The sequence below is a fragment of the Notothenia rossii genome (assembly GCF_949606895.1).
Source record: "Notothenia rossii genome assembly, chromosome: 3".
NCBI classification, from domain to species: Eukaryota; Metazoa; Chordata; class Actinopteri; order Perciformes; family Nototheniidae; genus Notothenia; species Notothenia rossii.
In genome coordinates this window covers 80,926,668-80,945,439 of record NC_136901.1, presented here as the reverse complement: position 1 = coordinate 80,945,439, position 18,772 = coordinate 80,926,668, and the positions used below count along the sequence as shown (strand labels likewise).

Here is an 18,772-nt window from a genome sequence, read left to right as displayed (position 1 = left end):
CGATAAAATATGTTCATCTTGTTGTAGTTGTAGCCCCCTTGAAAGCGATTCTCTCTCTAGTTTAGCAAACTCAGCCCGACTCAGCCCTGTTTGTTGGCCTCGATAGAACCACGATTTAGTCGGGCCAGAAAAAAGGTGAAAAAGTAGCCCCGTGCCGGAACTAGACCAAGTGTAAGCGCAACCAAAAACAGGCCCCGCACGGCTCGGCACGCTTAAAGCGAGCTCCGCGATGTAGTGTGAATGCGCCATTAGTGCCCCGGCACTTAGAACCCCAAGGCACTAAGTACCAATCCTGTTCACACCGGAGTACTTTTCCCTGAGGGAAGATTAAGCAAATGAGCCGCTGACGTCACTTCTTCTGCTTTGGGTTTACTGGCAGTCCGCAAACCACTTCATGGCGTCTAATGCCACCCGAAATCCCCGGCCGGAAGTCCCCGAAGTTGGGGACTAGCTTCAGTAGAAGCTGCTGGGACTCCCAGCAGCTTCTACTGCAGCCTTCCGAGTAAATTGCCAGAACGCCGACACCTCCTCATCTCCACCGCTCCCATGTTTTCTTTTGTGTTGCCATAAGTTAGTCTCTCTGCGTTTCTGCGCTGGGCTAATGCTAATAATGCTAATGTGAGGATAATAAAATGGCGGCTTCACAAAACTTTTTGGGAGTTTTACGTGCCGTGGTTTGCAATTTGCCCAGCCAATAGAAATTGGTACTTTTTTGGTACCACCTCTCTAGCAGGCAATGAAAATGGGGGTAAAAGTTCCCGGCACTAAGTACTCTTTTTGGTGCGAACGCGACATCAGGGGTACTAATGGAACTAAACGGGAAAAGTACGTGGGAAAAGTACTCCGGTGTGAACACGCCTCTTGTTTACCTGGCTCAAGTGGTGGCTCTGGGGTTGTTGTGTGAGCCATCACTTGAGAATTGTCTTCTTTTTTAAGAAAAAATGTTCTTATGTCCATCTTCAAAAACTCTGAGTCCGACTGACAGTTTATTTTAAACATTGTCACAGCTCACAGGATAGGTACCTGTCGGCCAATAAGACAGATGTTTATTTCCATTCAACCCTCTGGTTGGTCTTGCCTCTGTTGCATTCACTGAACACGGGAAATTACAATCCTGCCGTCCTCTCTAGTTTCATGATGAGGTTCAGGTAAAGCACGATTAATGTATTATATTATTGACCCAATAATATAATACATGAATTTGAGAGTAGGCAATCTAGGCATATTAACTAAATTAATTAAACATACTTATCAAGGCGACGGTGGTGTATGAGATTTTTTTTTTCTTTGCGCATTTCCACTGTAGCCCCGTTTAAGCGTCCTTAATCGTCCTCAAGCGGCCAGGCCAGTTTTTGGTCCATATAGCGTAGCACCGGCTAGGGGGTACTTTTTCTCTCTTTTTCCGGCCCCATAAAATCGTGGTTCTATCAGGCCAGGTCCAGGGCTGAACTAGTGACGTCAACACTCTCGACTGCTGATTGGTCAGAGAGAATCGTCACAAGATCGCGCGCGAGATCATCCCTAGCGTCTCATATAGATCTAGAAGTAAGCTTGCAGCATTTTTATACACAGCATTTTTTGACGTTCCTTCATCTCATTGGGGATGATAAAATCCAGCGGGAGCTCGACGGAACAACTCGAAATGTGAAAGTGTTCCAGGATGTCTCTGCACAGATGCCCCGCCTACACTGCGTTGCTACCCCAGGTCCTAAACAATAGAAATGCGCCACGGCCTCGGACGGCCAGCGAGGCAGCCAGAGGCCTGAGCGTGGATGCTTAGGGACTGGGGTCTACCCCGCTCCAGTGGAAATGTGCCATTAGTGGCTGCGGGGCCCTAGAAGCGGCCGCTTATGTCGCTTAATGGGTCTGGCCGGCTCTGCACACACACACACACGCACACGCACACGCACGCGCGCACGAACATTTGCACGTTTTTGCCGCGCGAATCTCAAAGAACAGCTTTTTTTCCATGACGCAATTTCTCTTTTCATTTAAAGAGGAAGAAAAAAAGTCCCCCCTCTCACTTTTTTTGTTGGGGGTAACAGCATGTTACGTGACAAGCGTGCAGAAAGGATCAGGGAAGAGGACAACTTGAACTTCCCCAGAGGGAGCTTATGGTAAGCAGTTTCTGCAGCAGAGTATGGAGCTGCAGGTGTTTGCAATTGTGTCAGTATGCATGCATGCAAAGAGATGATCACTGATATTCACATTATGGTTATCTTCTTTCATGTAAAGCACATGCCCCTCAATATAAAATTGTAAAACACAACTTAATAAACACGTGGACTGTCCTTTTTATCGGTACAGTAGTCCTTGCAGCCAGGCCATGATTGACAACATGTGTCTTGTGTTAGAATAAGCCATAAATATTGTATTCAGGCTTTGCTTCAGTTTAGCCCAGCTTAGCAGACAATGGCTGATGGTGTGCGTGTTCTGAATGCAATGCTGTGTCCCGGATCAATGCCAAAACGTCTCTAGGTCCAAAAAAACACTTTGTATCCCACCCCCAGTTTTCTCTATCCTGCGTTCATTCACTACGATGCGCGCTTAGTTGCAGGAGGTTCTCCATAACTGGTCCCCTGTGCAAGCCTAAAACTTTCTAATGAAATCCCCAATTACTTTTTGACAAACATTGTTTTTTCTCTCGGGGTGAGGAGGGCTTCCGACGTATTAAGAAGTGTTGCTTTTGTCAAGAAAACTTCAGGTATGTCTGAATAATTTTTCATCGACATTTTAATTTGACTGAAATACATATTAATTGTGTCTGATTGCAGATTAAGTCAGATAACTTGGGAGTGTGGTGAAAAGTTCTGCTAGTGTTGAACTGTGGAAGTTTGTAGATTTAAAGGTGTATCGCTCTAAGTGAAGGGTATTGGAGATGTGATTGGTTTAACAAGTGCTTTTTCCTCCTGAAGAACATGGAGCCCAGTTCCACAGAGGGAGGAGCTGAAGATACGCTCCTTAAAAATCATCCACCAGGTCTTGTAAGTGCTTACATTAACATTTAAAATGTATACATTAATAATCACTTTATTCACTGAATGCAGTAATTAAGGAAACTTTCCCACTAGCACTGAAGTTGTTTAATCTAACGGCAAATATAACAGCAAAGTTATTATTAACTATTAATTAATCAAGTGGTTTTATTGGCACGAGATTCAAAGCATAGCAGCAAAAAATAACAATTTATTATTTTAAAAGCCAAATTCTCACGAATGAAGTGACTTTTCCATGACTCTTTGAAGCGTCCCGTGGTTCCTCTGGGATCTGTCTGTCCTGGCCTGTGGATTCTGAGAGTCAGTGAGTAACATCTGGCTGTCAGAGTGACCCTCCAGATCTGCTGTCTGCAGCTGCTGCTCCAAGCAGGAGGGTCCACTCAGAGGAGGTCAGATCTCCCAACGAGAGCCAGAGGGGTCACCAGCGGGTTTATAATTTGCAGAAACAGGGGACAGGACGGTCAGTGTGAAGTTCATTAATATGCAGAGCACTCTCTGGCAGGTTATATCGTCGGTCATACTCGGATCAGAAGGCATGCCATTTTTTTCCTGCAGTGATTTGAAAAGAAAATAGGTTGGCTGCAGAACTTAGCAGTTGTGAAATATGTGTGGTGAGGGCTTTTTCTCTCCTTCTTCTTTCCACCAGCCTCACAAAGTGATACTCAAACATGGCCAAGAGCTGGAGGAAGAGCAGGAGGAGTTGGCCGAGCACAAGCCTCTAGAGCAGGAAGACCTGAACTTTGAGAAATGGAAGCGCAGGCCGTTACCCAAGAGGACGCTCCACCAGAAAATAGAAGCCATCAAGACGTACCTGTGGAATGCAGAGACCAAGGAATTCATGGGTCGCTCTGGGAAGAGCTGGGGTGAGTTGATGATTAAGAAGATTTATGTTATTGGAAATGAGGGGGGAGGGGGGGGGGGGGGGGGGGGGGATTGATTAATGCAAAGAGTCCTTTTTGTTTTACTGCACGTGTCCAATAATTACAGATCTAATTTTAAATGTTTTAATAGTCTCAACAATAGCAGGCATGATGTTTGAATCTCTTTAAAATATGCACTCAGGGTTAGTTTAATGTCTCTGCAGTCTAGTGACTCTGCTCACTGTGCTGCGAGTGTGTGTGTGTCCTTATGCTCAATGTTTACATAGGTGCATGGACAATTCAGTGTGGCCCGACAAAAACAGACTGCCTGGGGACGTTTTCCCAGCGGGAGCTCACTGTCCCGGGCCTCGCATTGGCCGGGAATCACATTCCTCTACATCTAACCATGCTCTCCACAGCCTCTTTCCCAAAGCCTCGGCGACCTCATAACTGAGTTGCAGTGAAACACGTAGAGATGCTCTTCTTTTCCTATCTATACAACTTACTGCCAAATTGAGCTTTGGTTAACTTTATCTGGCAGTAAAGGACAGACTAGACGAGTTTGTTGAGTCAATGACGATGGAGCAGCCTCTTGGTATTCACTGCCATGTGACGCTGCTGAGCCCCTTCCTCCCCCAGCCAGTCAAACATGATCCAACTCAGTGTAGAAAGAATACCCAAGGAAAGTGTGTGTTCCTTGCATAAGCTGAAATTGATGGATCCTAGGGAGAGCTCAGCTTCAAAAACCAGTGTGTGCAGGAGTAGGGCCCATGTGTGTGTTGAAGAAAGGCCCTGAGCTAGAGTCTATGTGTCCTGTGAGACGAGTGTGTAACAGGGGACACAATACCAGAGCAGGGTGATGGGGGCTCCTTGGAGCTGGCCAGGCCTCTATGGCTGCAAAAGACCTTCACTACGATGGCAACCGGAGGTTCACTGTGTTCCTGAGTGAAAGGACAGCTGGGAGAATTCTCACTGAGCTCAAACAGAAAGTCCTTTGTGGCTCTAGGGACGCAAGGCTGGCTGCAGCTAGTCCCCTGTGAAATCGCCTGCACAGCAAAAGCCATTTAATGTAGAGCACGTTGGGCTTGATTAGTTGCTAATGGACTGTTAATTGAAAATTGCACAACAATTAGAGTTCTTGGTTTCCTTTGTTACAGGGTTCTCACATATGTTTATAACGGTAGATTTTATACGTAACCTTAAAACTTTTTGTTGTGGACAAATCATTAATTAATAAAAGTAACATAGTTTAGAAATACTTAAGGAGTTAAAGTCCTGCACTCAAAATATACTTAAGTAAATCATTTGGCACAACTTCCCATTTGAGAATAATAGATTTGATATCATTGAATTATAGTTACTAAATAAACTGCAGTGTAGCTTGTCAGGTAGACCAAGGTATCCATAAAGTTTTGATCTTAACCTAAAATAATATTTGATGAATTATTTAAATGTTCTATTACTAATCTGGGTCTGGATCATCAAAAACAACTACAGCTGTCAGATAGATGTCGTGCAGTGACATATTTGCCCTTGAACTGTAGTGGAATAAAAGTGTAAAGTACCAGAAAAGGAAAATACTCAAGTAATAAACCTCAAAATTGTACTTTAGTAAAGTACTTGAATGAATGCAGTTAATTACTGTCCTTCAAAGATTTTCGGGTATGAGCGGAGGACAGTGCTTTTGTATGAGTAAACAAATGAATGACTGTCCTGATTAAGGGACAGTAGCTGGAGTCCAGACTGCCAAAAAAGTAAACTCTTAACGGTTCTTTGTTCTTTCCCCTCAGATCGGAGGGATGATTTAATCAGAGATGTGTGGTCTGTTATGTAAGCACTTTTGTGCTGCATCCAAAATACGCTCCCTAATAATTAAACATTTTCCCTTCTCTTCCAGGTCTCATCCTCCTCTTCTACGCTGCACTTTATACGTTTCTGGCAGCCATGTTTGGTGGCTGCATGTTCTGCCTCATGTGGTCCATTAGTCCCTACCATCCCACCTATAATGATAGAGTGATGCCACCAGGTAAATATAAACATCTCCACTGCATCCTCCACCCTCCCTTTCCTGTCGTCTCTCTGCTCGTCTGTCCTTCAGTCTGTTGCTTCTACTTGAGTCTCAGCACAGTTGACTGTCTCTGGGTCTCCACTGGCAGGTATGACTATGGCCCCCAACTTAGAGGCCCACGAGATCACCTTCAACGCTTCTGATCGCAAATCCTGGAAGAAGTACGCGAGGTCTATGGATGAGTATCTGAAACGTGAGTGGGTGTGATTTTAGGGGGTGATGTTAAATGTTGTGTGTGGGGGTCAGATGAGGTTGTTGAGTTTAAATCAAGCAGGCATGTAACGAGTTAATCCTCATCTTCAGTACCTTTGTCCCCCTTTTTCCGTTTGGTTCTTGCAGAGCATGCTGGGAAGGGAAGCCTCTTTGTGGGCAGAGTGCAACCATTCAATACTTTTTTTTTTTCTCACCCAGCTTTTGTCAAGCTTCCTTAATCAGAGGCCTGAGTCTGGCAGGGCATTGCTGTAGCGAGGGTTTTATGTATGCCCTCCTCTCTCACTCTCTCACTCTTCCTCCCCCCTCTCTGCCTCTTTCTCCCTGCCCTCCATTTTCAGCGTATAACGATGGCGTTCAGGAGAAGAAGAATATCCGCTGCACACAGGACAAATACTTCATGCAGGACGACTTGGAGGAGAGTGCAGAGCGGAAAGCGTGCCAGTTCAAGAGGTCTTGGTTGGGGGAGTGCTCAGGGCTGCAGGACCCCCACTATGGCTATTCTCAGGGCAGGCCATGCATCCTCCTTCGGATGAACCGGGTAAGACGGTTGTCAGTCACAAAAACCTGTAAAACAGTGCCCTTTAAAAAGTACAAAACAAAAGAGGGAACATAAAACTGCAGGAACAGAGTTTCACAGGACAGAGGAAGCTCTCAGTGACATCTTGTGGCCATTTCAGGGAGAGGATGAAAATACATGACACCATTTGTGCACACCTTTTTGCTTTGGTTAACAATAATGGTAAATTATACACAATCCCATTCAAATGTTCTTGTTTTATACACTTTAGAATTCAACTTCTGGATGTAATATGATTCATATAATGTATGAAGACATGCTGGTGATGTAGTTCAGGTTAAAGAACAAAAGGTGAAAACTTTTAACCTGTAGAATATGAAGTTTGATGAGAGGTTGTCCACACACTTCTAGACATTAACTTCTACCAACAATATCATTTATGCTAATCCGTCTGACCGGCATAGTCTTTGGCAAACATCCCATTTGATTTTAGTTGGAGGACATACAATATAGTAACCAAAATGTGTCCTTTTTGGTTTTGTACTGTTTCAACAGATTCTTGGTTACCTACCTGGCCAGGGCAAAGCAGTGAATGTGACTTGTGGAGTTAAGGTACAGTAACCATCATTACACACTGACTTGTAATAATTCTTATCAGCAAAACACTTCTGAAATTATAATGTATTCCTCTTTCAGAAAGGACCTCCAGAAGCCTTGGGAGAAATACAATTTTTCCCTAAAAGCATTTTTGAAATGATGTACTATCCATACTATGGGAAGCTCCGACAAGTGAGTGAGAACACAATGCTTCGGGATAACATATATACGATTATATTTAACAGTGAAATAACAACTTTAATGTCTTGAACCTGTGTATTTCTGCTGTCTCAGACCAACTACTCTGCACCGGTGATGGCCGTGCGTTTTGCAGGAGTGCAGTACGACTCTCACATCGTGGTGCAGTGCAAACTGCATGGAAAGGGCATCATCAACGATTCGCCCACTGACCGAAACCTGGGCAGAGTGAGCTTCTCCTTGGATATCGGAGCGTAAGGCAACAGATTTCGCTGCCAGCAGGATGCTCCTGTGACAATGAGGCAGAAAAATGTACAAGAAAAAAAAGATTATGTTGAACCATTACTTTCCATGAAATATGTAATTTCCCTATTTCACTTAAATATCTTCTGCTTTGAAACAAATCTCTCAAGAAGTAGATATTTCCTCTTGGGTTTCTGTTGTATCTTTGAACCTTGAGCACCTGCACCGACACAAACAGTGCAGAGCACAAGACAAGTGCATAGAGTGAGTTACAATTCCTGATATTTTGTAATGATTAGCAAAGTTAATCAAACTAAATGACACTCTGCCCATTAGTTAGCATTTCTGGCTATGCAAATCCAATTATGACTTTAAACACTACTAGGTGATTAGAAATATTATTGTGTCAGGTTAGATTATGTTTTTTTCTGCACAGCTTTCTTTGACAAAGTGTACTAATTTGTTTTGAATTATATTTTTCAAACTTGTATATTGTAAGAATTCCTATCATGAAAACACTGAAAGCAGGACTTGTACTGTACTTACACAGTAACAAATACATAATAAATGACTGCCAATACACTATTACTATATTGTTGTTGAATAGTGCATTATTACATATATTATTTACATTTATGATAAAGCATCACATGGCACTTCTTGTCTTCTTTTGTAAAAACATTTGAGAATGAAATACTACACAAGACTGATCAATAAAGAGACATACTGTACTGTGAAATAGTTTGTGAGAGGTATACCATTTTGAAAATAACTATTTTGTGATAGCATTAATCATGTCTGAAACGTGCTACTAAACATGGTATCAATGTTGTATTTATTCCTATTATAGTTCTTATAATAAATACAATGTTCTGGTATGTACTGTATGTTTTCTTCCATGTGGGACTGACATCAACTCAAAAAAAGCTTTCAACTAAGATATGTAATTATTAGAATAATTCTACAAATAACAAATACTATGGTTTGAATAAATAAAACAACGAATACAAATAAATAAATAAATACAAAGACAAATAGTTACATAAATTAATACATATAGTAATGGCTACACTTGAATTTAATTTTTTGGGGGGGATGAACGCATTTACATATTCACTCATCTTATAACTTAGTTCAGTCATATTGATGGTGTAACAAATCAGTAACAAATGTATAGCCAATACATTGCTATAGTTGTACCAACCCGATATCACGGCAAGATGTGAACATGTGACGATTTACCATGCTGGGACACGTGAAGATGTCACGATTTCGTCCTTTCAAACGTGACAGTTACATGGTATTGTTAACCCATGTTGTAACCTTTGGAATGCCAGGGAATGGAATGTAACTGCATTTCCAATGCATGTCCAAGGTCCAAGGTTCCCATGGAACTTGCCGTGGCATTTGCGCATGCTGAACGGGAGTTGCCACAAGATGCCAGAGTTAAGACAAGGTTTACGGTAGCTGCCACTCGCCCTCCGTGGCAAATGCTGCTATTTAAACTCGTATTTATCGTGTAAAATGTCACTGTTTAGGCATGACTTTATCGGACTGATCTGTACACAGGACTAATGTGCGATCTCTATTTTTCAAAAAGATAATAAATTATCATTTATATTCAATTTTACTTGGAATAGCCACGTGGTTTGCTAAAAATAAACAAACGTGCTATATCTATGATAGTAGGCTAAACATAGGCCTATATTGTAATAAAAAAAGAAATATTGGCAAGTGAGCGTTGCAACGCAAGCCCTTGGAAATTGTCGCTTCTTGAGGGGAGTTTCCACTGCTTGCTACGATAACCAGGTGTATTGTTACTAGTAAAGACAAATAATTAAAAAATAAATATCTGTATTGACACAGCAACGTGTACAATGGTGTTATTAGACTTTGCTACAGACTTAGGGCAGCTGTAACTGATTGCAGTTGCCACTGCTAGTGAGATGCTAAGATTTATATTTTATAAATGAGGCAAAGGACAGTTATATTTGATTGTACACATGTATAAATGTGTTATTTTAAATCCAGGCATATGTACTTAATTTGTATTATTTTCGTTGTTAATAAACAGATTAATGTCATTGTATCTGTTTTGTAGTTTAATATTTTAATTCTGGTTGAACATTTTTATTTAAATGCTTCAGAATATTCTTATTAGATATTGATATCAGTGAATCTAAACAAACCATGTTATTCCATTAAGACAATCATGACAGTATATTACAAATCAAGACACAATGCATGCTTTTTTATCCACCCTTTTATTGCGTTTTGAAACTGGCGAACAATTTATATTGTTCGAGTTCTTGACAGAACGCTGAGTCGTGGGGTAAGCCTACTACGTAACATACCATTTACATACTCAACTAAAGCACAAGTAGGCTATTTCTAAATCACAAGTACAGTAGGCTACTTGAGTATACAAGTTAGCCTATTTCCCACCTCTGGTCAACAATGTTAGATCTTTATGTCAAATTACTAATAATATATCTTGAGTATTATCATAAAAATAGCACGTTTATTTATTTTTAACAAACCACGTTCTCCAAGTAAAATCTATAGAACATATAATGTTTAATCTTTTTGAAAAATAGAGATCGGACCATCAGTAACAGATCATCAGTCTTGTGTACAGATCAGTCCGATAAAGTCATGCCAAAACAGCGACATTTTACGCGATAAATACGGGTTTAAATATCAGCATTTGCCACGGAAGGCGAGTGGCAGCTACCATAAACCTTCTCTTAACTTGTGGCATTTACTTGCCACGGCAAGTTGTGGCATATACTTGCCACGGCAAGTTGTGGCATCTGTGGCATATACTTGCCACAGATACCACATCTGTGGCATATACTTGCAACAGATACCACATCTGTGGCACTTGCCACAGATACCACGGAGTAGCGGCCTCTGTGGCAGATGCCGGAAGTACTTGCCACTGCCTGCAGATGCCACGAAATGAGCCAGGCCCTGCTGGTCATTTGAATGGCGGTCAATACAAATTCTGAAGTTTTTGCCCATCCGATCAATTTTTTTTGAAAACCGTGGATTTTTGGATATTCAAAGAGCTCGATTACAATGGCCAGTCAGGCAAACAATTACATTCGATCATTGGTAATCGACAATCGGTCTTGATATATGGTTAAATTAAAATCAGTAGGCGAGGCTATAATTTCTCCAGCTGTTACTCTCATGAGTGAGGCGGAATATAATAGTTTTATCATGCCAAAAAGCTGCTGTGTCGTTTATTGCACCTCAAACATTAAAACAAATCCAGAGTTACGTGTTTCTGTACTTCCTCTAAGAAGAAAGGACAGTAACAGAAGATCTCTGTGGCTTCAGGCCCTTCAGGCTCGATCGCCATTCAAATGACAGCCGTTGTTTCCCCCAAAAGTGGGCGGGGCCGTAAAGTGACGTAGATGTTACTCTCATCTATGAAAATAAATAGCCTACTGCTATATTTAACCATATATCGATCCCGATCGTCGATTTCTAATGGCTTAATGCAATTGTTTGCCTGTCTGGCCATTGGAATCGGGCTCTTTGAAGATCCAAAAATCTCCGGTTTCCTTACATTTCTGATCGGATTGGCAAAAACTTCAGAATTTGTATTGACCGCCGTTCAACTGACAGCATTGTTTTCCCCCAAAAGTGGGCGGAGCCGTTATTTTTGCCCGGAAGTGACGCATTTGTTACTCTCATCTATTTCATGAGACATTTCCATTCCTTATATGCAAATGAACGGGGCGTGGTTAGCTCACAGATCCAGACCAAAGCAACAGCACCAAAACACTGACTCAATAGCTTTTGCTTCACACTCCAGTTCTCTTAAGTGGTTTGCAAACTGCCAAACTAAACCGGTTCAAGAACCATTCTTGTGCTTTTCTGGTGCTTAAGCTCTCTCTAGTCTCTACTGGGAAACAGCTAAAAGTCCTTCTGGAGGTAAGCAACGCTACACAATTACACCCAGTCTGAGAGTAAAATATTTCTCGAAGGTTCGTTTTGCTTTCTTACAACGTTAAGTTAATGTTAACGTAACCTTAGGTTTGCTAGGAGACTATTGTTACGAGCTAGCTGTCTTAGCTAACAACAGTTAGCAGCTAACGTTTTCTGCAGTTTGTGTTGCCCCTGAAAAACGTGATGTAGTTATTTAAGGGTATGTTAAATTAACGTTATTTTACAAGTTGAGAGAGTTAAGTTGTGTTTAAAATCGTCAATGTAATGCACGTTAGAGGTTTTTAGTTGGACATGAAGTTAGCTAACGTTAGATAACTCTACCAGGTTAGCATGTTAAGCTGTACTTTCTGTGGCAGCTAGCTTAATACAAAGAGGGGTTTTGTGCTTCATTGAAAACTTTTCTTTGTTAATCTACCTGAAACTGTAGGGACAGTTTGTTTCTACTCAACTATACAGACCATTGTTGAGGAAATGAAAAACATACTGTAAGTGAGTTGGGTCCAACATATACCTTGAGTAATGTTACTTTGCTGATAAAAATGAAACATCATTATCAGATGAGGACATCACCAAAGTGTGTGAGTCTGTCAGGGGATTTGATCTGTTCCCTGCATGTCGTACACACTGCTCTGGTATTACTTATCTTGTAAAATGTAAGTCTCGCTCTTGTCATCGTTCAGGCTTTGCATTTGAACTCCTATGACTGGTTGCGGACTTGAAGGGAACGCCTTCCTGACATCCAGGAAAAAGGTGAGATTCTAATACATTTGAATGGCAAAAGCAAGTCATTGTTTTTAACTTTTTTAATGATTGTTTTTGGGCATTTCAGTTTTATTGGACAGAGGCAGTAGATATCTACTGGAAACAGTGGAGAGGGAGGAGAAGTTGATATGCAGCAAAAGGCCCAGCCGGATGGTTGCTGCTCCGTGTGGAACGTGTTCTATCAGGTAAAGCACTTGGGTACCCAGTTATTTATGGTATTGAGTTTGAATTTAGCCTTTGGAATGTAATTTCCAACAGTGCATTGTAAAGACTGAAAAAACAGCCTCAGGTTAAAGCTTGACATGATTTGGTCTTTTACTTAAGAAGGTGTTTGTCCTCCTGTCTTCTCTTATTTGCTTATCTTTCTTTCAGGTGTAACATCTACCAATGGTTGTACATGACAAAGACCTCCTCCACCTCTTTGCTGTCTTACTAGTCAATCCTTCTGATCAGGTCCTTTCCTAAATAGTGGTAAGTTTTACAGTTCAGTGTACATTAACTTAGCAACTTAATGCTTTACCGCTGTTGAATAAATCCTATATTGCTAGTCATTTTATTAAAACTACGATTTGTAAACTTTTTGATTCCAAATACAATAATCTTTTTGTTATAATTGTAAAACATATCTTGACATCCATCAGCAATCAATACAACAAATCATCCAACACTAAATAGAAGAAATCTGGACCTATTTCTTTTTATACAGCAGCATGTTTTGGGACTGCTCATTGATGTCATCAAGAGCCATTGATTCTCCCTTTTGTAGTCGGCCTCTTAGAGTGTTTATCATTTCTTTGTCTCTTAACATTCCTATAATCATTAGTTTTTTTATTGTTGATATTGTTTTGTTCTTTATTTTTGTTGTGAGAATCACTTTGCCATTATTGTGTAAGTGCTATATAAATAGTTATACTAATATTATTGCCAGCCCACATCAAACACCTGATCAAGAACTTGTGAAGCTCACTGCTGCGGACACCTGTGTGATATTCGACTCTGACTGGAACCCTCAAAATGACCTGCAGTTACGATATATATATCTGCTCTGTCTGTCCTAAAGATAGTTCAATAGGGCTACAACAACAACAGTCTTTCCGTTTAATCCCTCGGTTCTTTAAGTGTATATTTTCCCATTTAATGCTTAAAAACGTTGAACAGCAGCTGCACATGATGCTCTTTTGACCCCTCTTTTAATTTCTTATTTCAGGCTCAAGCTCGGTGTCATCGTTTTGGCTAGTCTAAGGCGGTGGAGGTATACCGTCTGATCACTAGAAACTATAGGAGGGAAATGCTGGATAAAGCTAGTCTGAAGCTCGGGCTGGAGCGTGCCGTCCTGCAGAGCATGAGTGGGAACAAAGAAGGCAACAACAACGGGGTGAGAAAAAGAAAATCTGTCATATTTCTAGATGCCAAGTCGTTTTTGGGTCAGTCGCTGTTGCAGTACGCTTAGTTTATTTTCGAAAAGAGTTTTCTAAATCCACTTGTGTAAATGTCTCTCTGCGTCGCCTTTAGCTGGTCCAGCAGTTCTCCAAGAAGGAGATTGAGGACCTACTGAGGAAAGGAGCCTACGCCGCCATCATGGACGAGAACGACGAAGGCAATCGCTTCTGCTAGGAGGACATCGACCAGATCCTGCAGCGAAGAGCCACCATCACCACCATCACCAGGTATGTTCTTAGCAGCACTAGCCACTTGCTCTTTGTGAGACACCAAGTACTTGGTTATTTGAAATGTAATATTGATGATGTAGTAATTAAAACTAGGGATGGGTACCGAGCCCCAGTATTAACGGGCCCCGGGGCGGAATTATTAAAGACCGTGGTACCGTTAAGGTACAACGTTATCGATCTTTTTATCGGTACTGGAGACATGTAAAAAATAGATGTCATATGTATTATATCTACATAAAAATTATATCGCAGTCTTACTGTCGTCAACTCTGTTTCTAATATGCAATAAGACTACAAAGTGCGTCTATGATTTATTTTCGATCTTTCCAATCCAGACGAGAGATCTCTCTCCCCGGTCGGTGTGCGAGGGGGTGGGGCAGTTTACACACAGAACCTGCTACATGCATGCAACACACACACACGCACGCATGCACACACACGCGCGTGCGCACACAAACACATGGCGGAGAGAACTAAGCGCCCCGAGGGTAGTTATGTTACCCGTCTTGAGCATGGATGTATAATAAGAACTGGATACAGCGTCTGAGGAGGGGTCTCGTTCTTTCCTATGAGAGCTGCTCATTGGCGCATGAAGTCAAAATGGCCCAACTTTTGAGAGAGCGAAACGTCACAGATTACCCGTCATGCCTGGCTGTCAGAGCAGAAGAACCCGTTTGTGCGCTCACAGAGCATGCGCCCCTTAAGCCCCGCCCCCCGAGCACACACTCTCGGCTCACTAGAAAGAAGGGAGAGAGAGAATAAATCTAGATTCGGCTTTTAGTGCATTTTACAACTTTAAGGACTTAATGATTCTAGGGCTATAAAATAGTTCATAGAGTTCACAGAATGATAAGGAAATTGTAGTACCGCCGTTTGGACACAACGAATATTTTCCTCAGAGTCCGGCGCACTTCCTGGGGGCTTGGTCTTGAGGTGGAAAATGCTCGTTGCCAAAAGTGCAATAAGAATTTAGCATGTAAGGGCGGTAACACGAGCTATTTGTCTAAACATTTAGCAAAAGTGCACCACATTCAGACGGAGAAATGCACCGGGTTCGACTGTCTTTCTAGTAGCTATGTAGCCCCATCCATGAGTAACATTTCCACGTCAGGTATATATTATGTATACTAGCAGCAACACACAGTGAACTCAATGATACAAACATGGGTTAATGATTAGAGGTAACAGAGTTATTTATTTAATACGATTTGTTAAAACATTGTTGCTTCTTATTTTCAGTTTGCTTCAAGCAGTGGCTGTACGAGAAAGACGTGGAGGACCAAGAAATGCTGGCCAGATTGGCAAAGACCGGAAGATACATAACAGAGAAGATAATGGATATTAACAAGAAAAAGAAAAATAATTGTTATAATTTCTTTGTTGCTGTTTACATTTTGAATTATATTTGTTATTTTTAAATCAAATGCATCTATTTTAGATGATATATTTATTTAGATGTAGATTTGTTTTGTAATATTATTGTATTAAGTATAATTGATTAAATACAAATACTGTTATGAACACTATACAATGTCTTTATTTTGATAGTTACCAGAATACATTGTATATTTAATACTAACATAAGCTGGTGATAGATAAATGCTGGTCTGCTGGCCAGCAGACAAATATTTATAATGAAAGAAACAGAAGGGAGGAAATGATGATAGCTAGACTCAGAATAAATCACACAGTATTGAATGGTACGCTGCATGTCATGGGGAAAAGTAACAGTGACAAGTGTAGGAACTGTGGAGTTAAAGAAAATGTGGAACATCTATAAAGCTGAAAGAGAAAAACTAAAGGATAACGTTTTAGAGGCAGAGAGGGAATGGAGTGTGGTTGGTATTTTGGGAACAAAAGGAGAGGGAGAAAGAGCAACCAGAAAGGCACTGTTTACCTTTAGTGAAACTGGGGTAGGTACAATTATCTAACATTAGGTCAGGAAAGATCATAGATTGTTGTTTTGTTTTGTTTTATTTATTATGTTTTTTATTTATTTATTTTTGGATTAGATCATAGATACGTCCATGAGTTAAGAGATGGAATGATATGATGATTCACACTCATGTACAGTAGGTGGCGGTATGCACCTTAAAGTTGTTTGCAACCCGCCAAAAAACAGAGAAGAAGAAGTCAACTGGTTTGCCAACGGACAATTTACACCGAAGAAGAAGAAGCGAACATTTCTGGCGGATGAAATTTAGAGTATCAGATTACATGCGATGTCTGACTCTGAGAATTTAGTAGTTTGCTTTATAGTCCTTCTCCTCCATTTTCTTCCTCTTTTCGAGTAGTCAGTGTGGTGCTGTTGCTTTGTTCTGGGTCTCTGGATCTGTGAGCTAACCACGCCCCGTTCATTTGCATATAAGGAATGGAAATGTCTCATCATGAAATACAAGTCACCTGAAATAAATAAATGCGTCATTATGAAATACAAGTCATCTGAAATAAATAAATATGTCATTATGAAATACGAGTCTCTTGAAATAAATAAATGTGTCATTATGAAATACGAGTCTCTTGAAATAAATAAATGTGTCATTATGAAATAAAAGTGACATGAAATAACTAAATGTGTATTTAAATGTACATGTATACATATTTATTGCCTCATTTATTTCAGAATTTATTTCATAGGCATATTTATATATATACATGTATTTATTTAATTATTTATGTATTTATTTATTTAATTTTGGCTTAAATGGCATTCCGTAGTAACCTTGTAACCATAGACTATGTAACCAGTGGAGAAATAACTGGAAATGCCAAGCAAATGCTACCCCGACGGTCGGTTGTTATTGTCAATATTAATATAATAATTATTTATTTTTTAATAGTCACACTCGATTACGCCGATGTTCTTGTTTCCCCAGCTGGTCGACACCTCTTTTAGCAGAAACAAAGGCTACGTTAATGTATTAAATCGATGATAATCCATGCGTCTGGATGTGGAATTAACGGACGTGACGTTGTGCGATTGAGTTGCCAGGCAACAGCTTCGGTTCATGTTCATTTACAAACTCTTCAACTACAACCGTAATTATATTTTAAAACATGTTAGAAGGCCTCACGAAATACTTTAATGCAAATTAAAATGTAAATGTGAAGGAATGTGTGTATAACAAAATACATCGGTGATAAACGAAACCGGAAACTAACGTAGGCAATATCCTCAGCTCGATGATTGGATGGTTTAGCCGCCATGCAGGCTGGGATTTGGTGTTTATGTGATATAACATTTGAAAACGTTTTTTAAAAATAAAATAATACTTTATTCCGAGTGTGCTTGCTTTTCTCTTTGAAAGTCATCATATAACGGTATTGTAATACACGGTTCGGCTGCATTAAATATTACATATCTGCCGTAGTTCTCTATTTATAGAGCCCTGATGAGAAGACTTCTAGACAAACATGAGGAACTGCCGCCAACACTGAAAACGTGGATCATAAATATATAAGCAATTAAACAACATCTTACATTTCTTTTCACACAATACATCTCCTTGCACTATCAACACTAATTCGGCTGACTTTTATATTTGATCCAATTGGTAGATAGGCTGTATTTACACCATAACGGTGCAGAGCTGATAGAAAGGTACACCTGGTGGTTAAAGCACGTTATTGAATTGTATTATTGTATTAATAGATATTAATAGGAGGATGTGCATAGCAGACAAACTAATAAGGCTTAATTTAAACATTAAAGAGTACTTTGGGTTAAGGTCTTCTTTTGAATAAGAAAAAAGCATTGGGGGTATAGAAGAAGAATATGGAGGAATGAAACCCTCTTTAATGGTCACATATGCAGAGCACACAGCACACACCGTGATATTTATATCTACAGATAAATATTAAGCCTGATAAAGTACTTAACGTCTAATATATTGCTTTCCTGCAATGTTAACTATGTTTTAGCACTTATTTGTTTATTATTACACTGATATTGTATTATACTCTTATAAGATATGTAGATAGTATAAGAAATGTGCAGAATGACAGTTTAATGGTGGAGGAGGTGTACACACATATTGATAGATGTCTTGTAATGTACTGTTGAGGAACCTGCAACCCACATTTTTCATTCATAGCATAACTACGCCGTAGTTGTGTATACTATGATATGTCAATAAAGCTTAGCTTAGAAAATCTTGAAATGGGTGTGCAAACTAGTCATTATATACAGTCTTTAATGAACTATTAGTAGAGAATAACGAGTAATGAATATACTTTATAGGGATCCTATTAATATAAAATAAAATAATGAAATTCAATAACGTTCTTCAACAACCAGATGTCCCTTTCTATCAGCTCTGCACCGTTATGGTGTAAATACAGCCTATCTACCAATTGGATTCAATATAAAAGTCAGCCGAATTAGTGTTGATAATGCCAGGAGACGTATTGTGTGAAAATAAATGTAAGATGTTGTTTAATTGCTTATATATTTATGATCCACGTCACGTTTTCAGTTTTGGCGGCAGTTCTCCTGTTTGTTTCGAAGTCTTCTCAGCAGGGCTCTATAAATAGAGAATTACGGCAGATATGTAATACTTAATGCAGCCGAACCATGTATTACAATGCCGTTATGTGATGAATTTCAAAGAGAAAAGCAAGCATACTCGGAATAAAGTATTATTTTATTTTTAAAAAACGTTTTCAGATTTCACATCACATAAACACCA

General features: G+C 40.1%; 1 protein-coding gene and 1 long non-coding RNA gene across 8 annotated transcripts; both read left to right on the top strand.

Annotated features, from left to right (window-relative positions):
- The first annotated feature begins 2,518 nt into the window (after positions 1 to 2,518).
- Positions 2,519 to 8,570, top strand: atp1b4 (ATPase Na+/K+ transporting subunit beta 4). Its single transcript, XM_079668412.1, has 9 exons — positions 2,519 to 2,704; positions 2,916 to 2,984; positions 3,643 to 3,859; positions 5,754 to 5,882; positions 6,013 to 6,117; positions 6,476 to 6,675; positions 7,210 to 7,266; positions 7,351 to 7,443; positions 7,546 to 8,570. The coding sequence occupies exons 2-9, from the start codon at positions 2,919 to 2,921 to the stop codon at positions 7,705 to 7,707; spliced, it is 1,029 nt and encodes a 342-aa protein (XP_079524538.1). The 5' UTR covers positions 2,519 to 2,704; positions 2,916 to 2,918; the 3' UTR covers positions 7,708 to 8,570.
- A 2,873-nt stretch (positions 8,571 to 11,443) lies between these two features.
- LOC307034426 lies at positions 11,444 to 16,593 on the top strand. Of its 7 annotated transcripts, XR_013806893.1 has the most exons (8): positions 11,444 to 11,637; positions 12,080 to 12,137; positions 12,333 to 12,402; positions 12,482 to 12,599; positions 12,787 to 12,885; positions 13,622 to 13,789; positions 13,927 to 14,081; positions 15,324 to 16,593. It is a non-coding gene; the product is annotated as an uncharacterized lncRNA (long non-coding RNA). The 7 variants fall into 7 exon arrangements; XR_013806891.1 differs by lacking the exon at positions 12,080 to 12,137; XR_013806894.1 differs by having other exon boundaries at positions 12,333 to 12,599.
- The last annotated feature ends 2,179 nt before the right edge of the window (positions 16,594 to 18,772 follow it).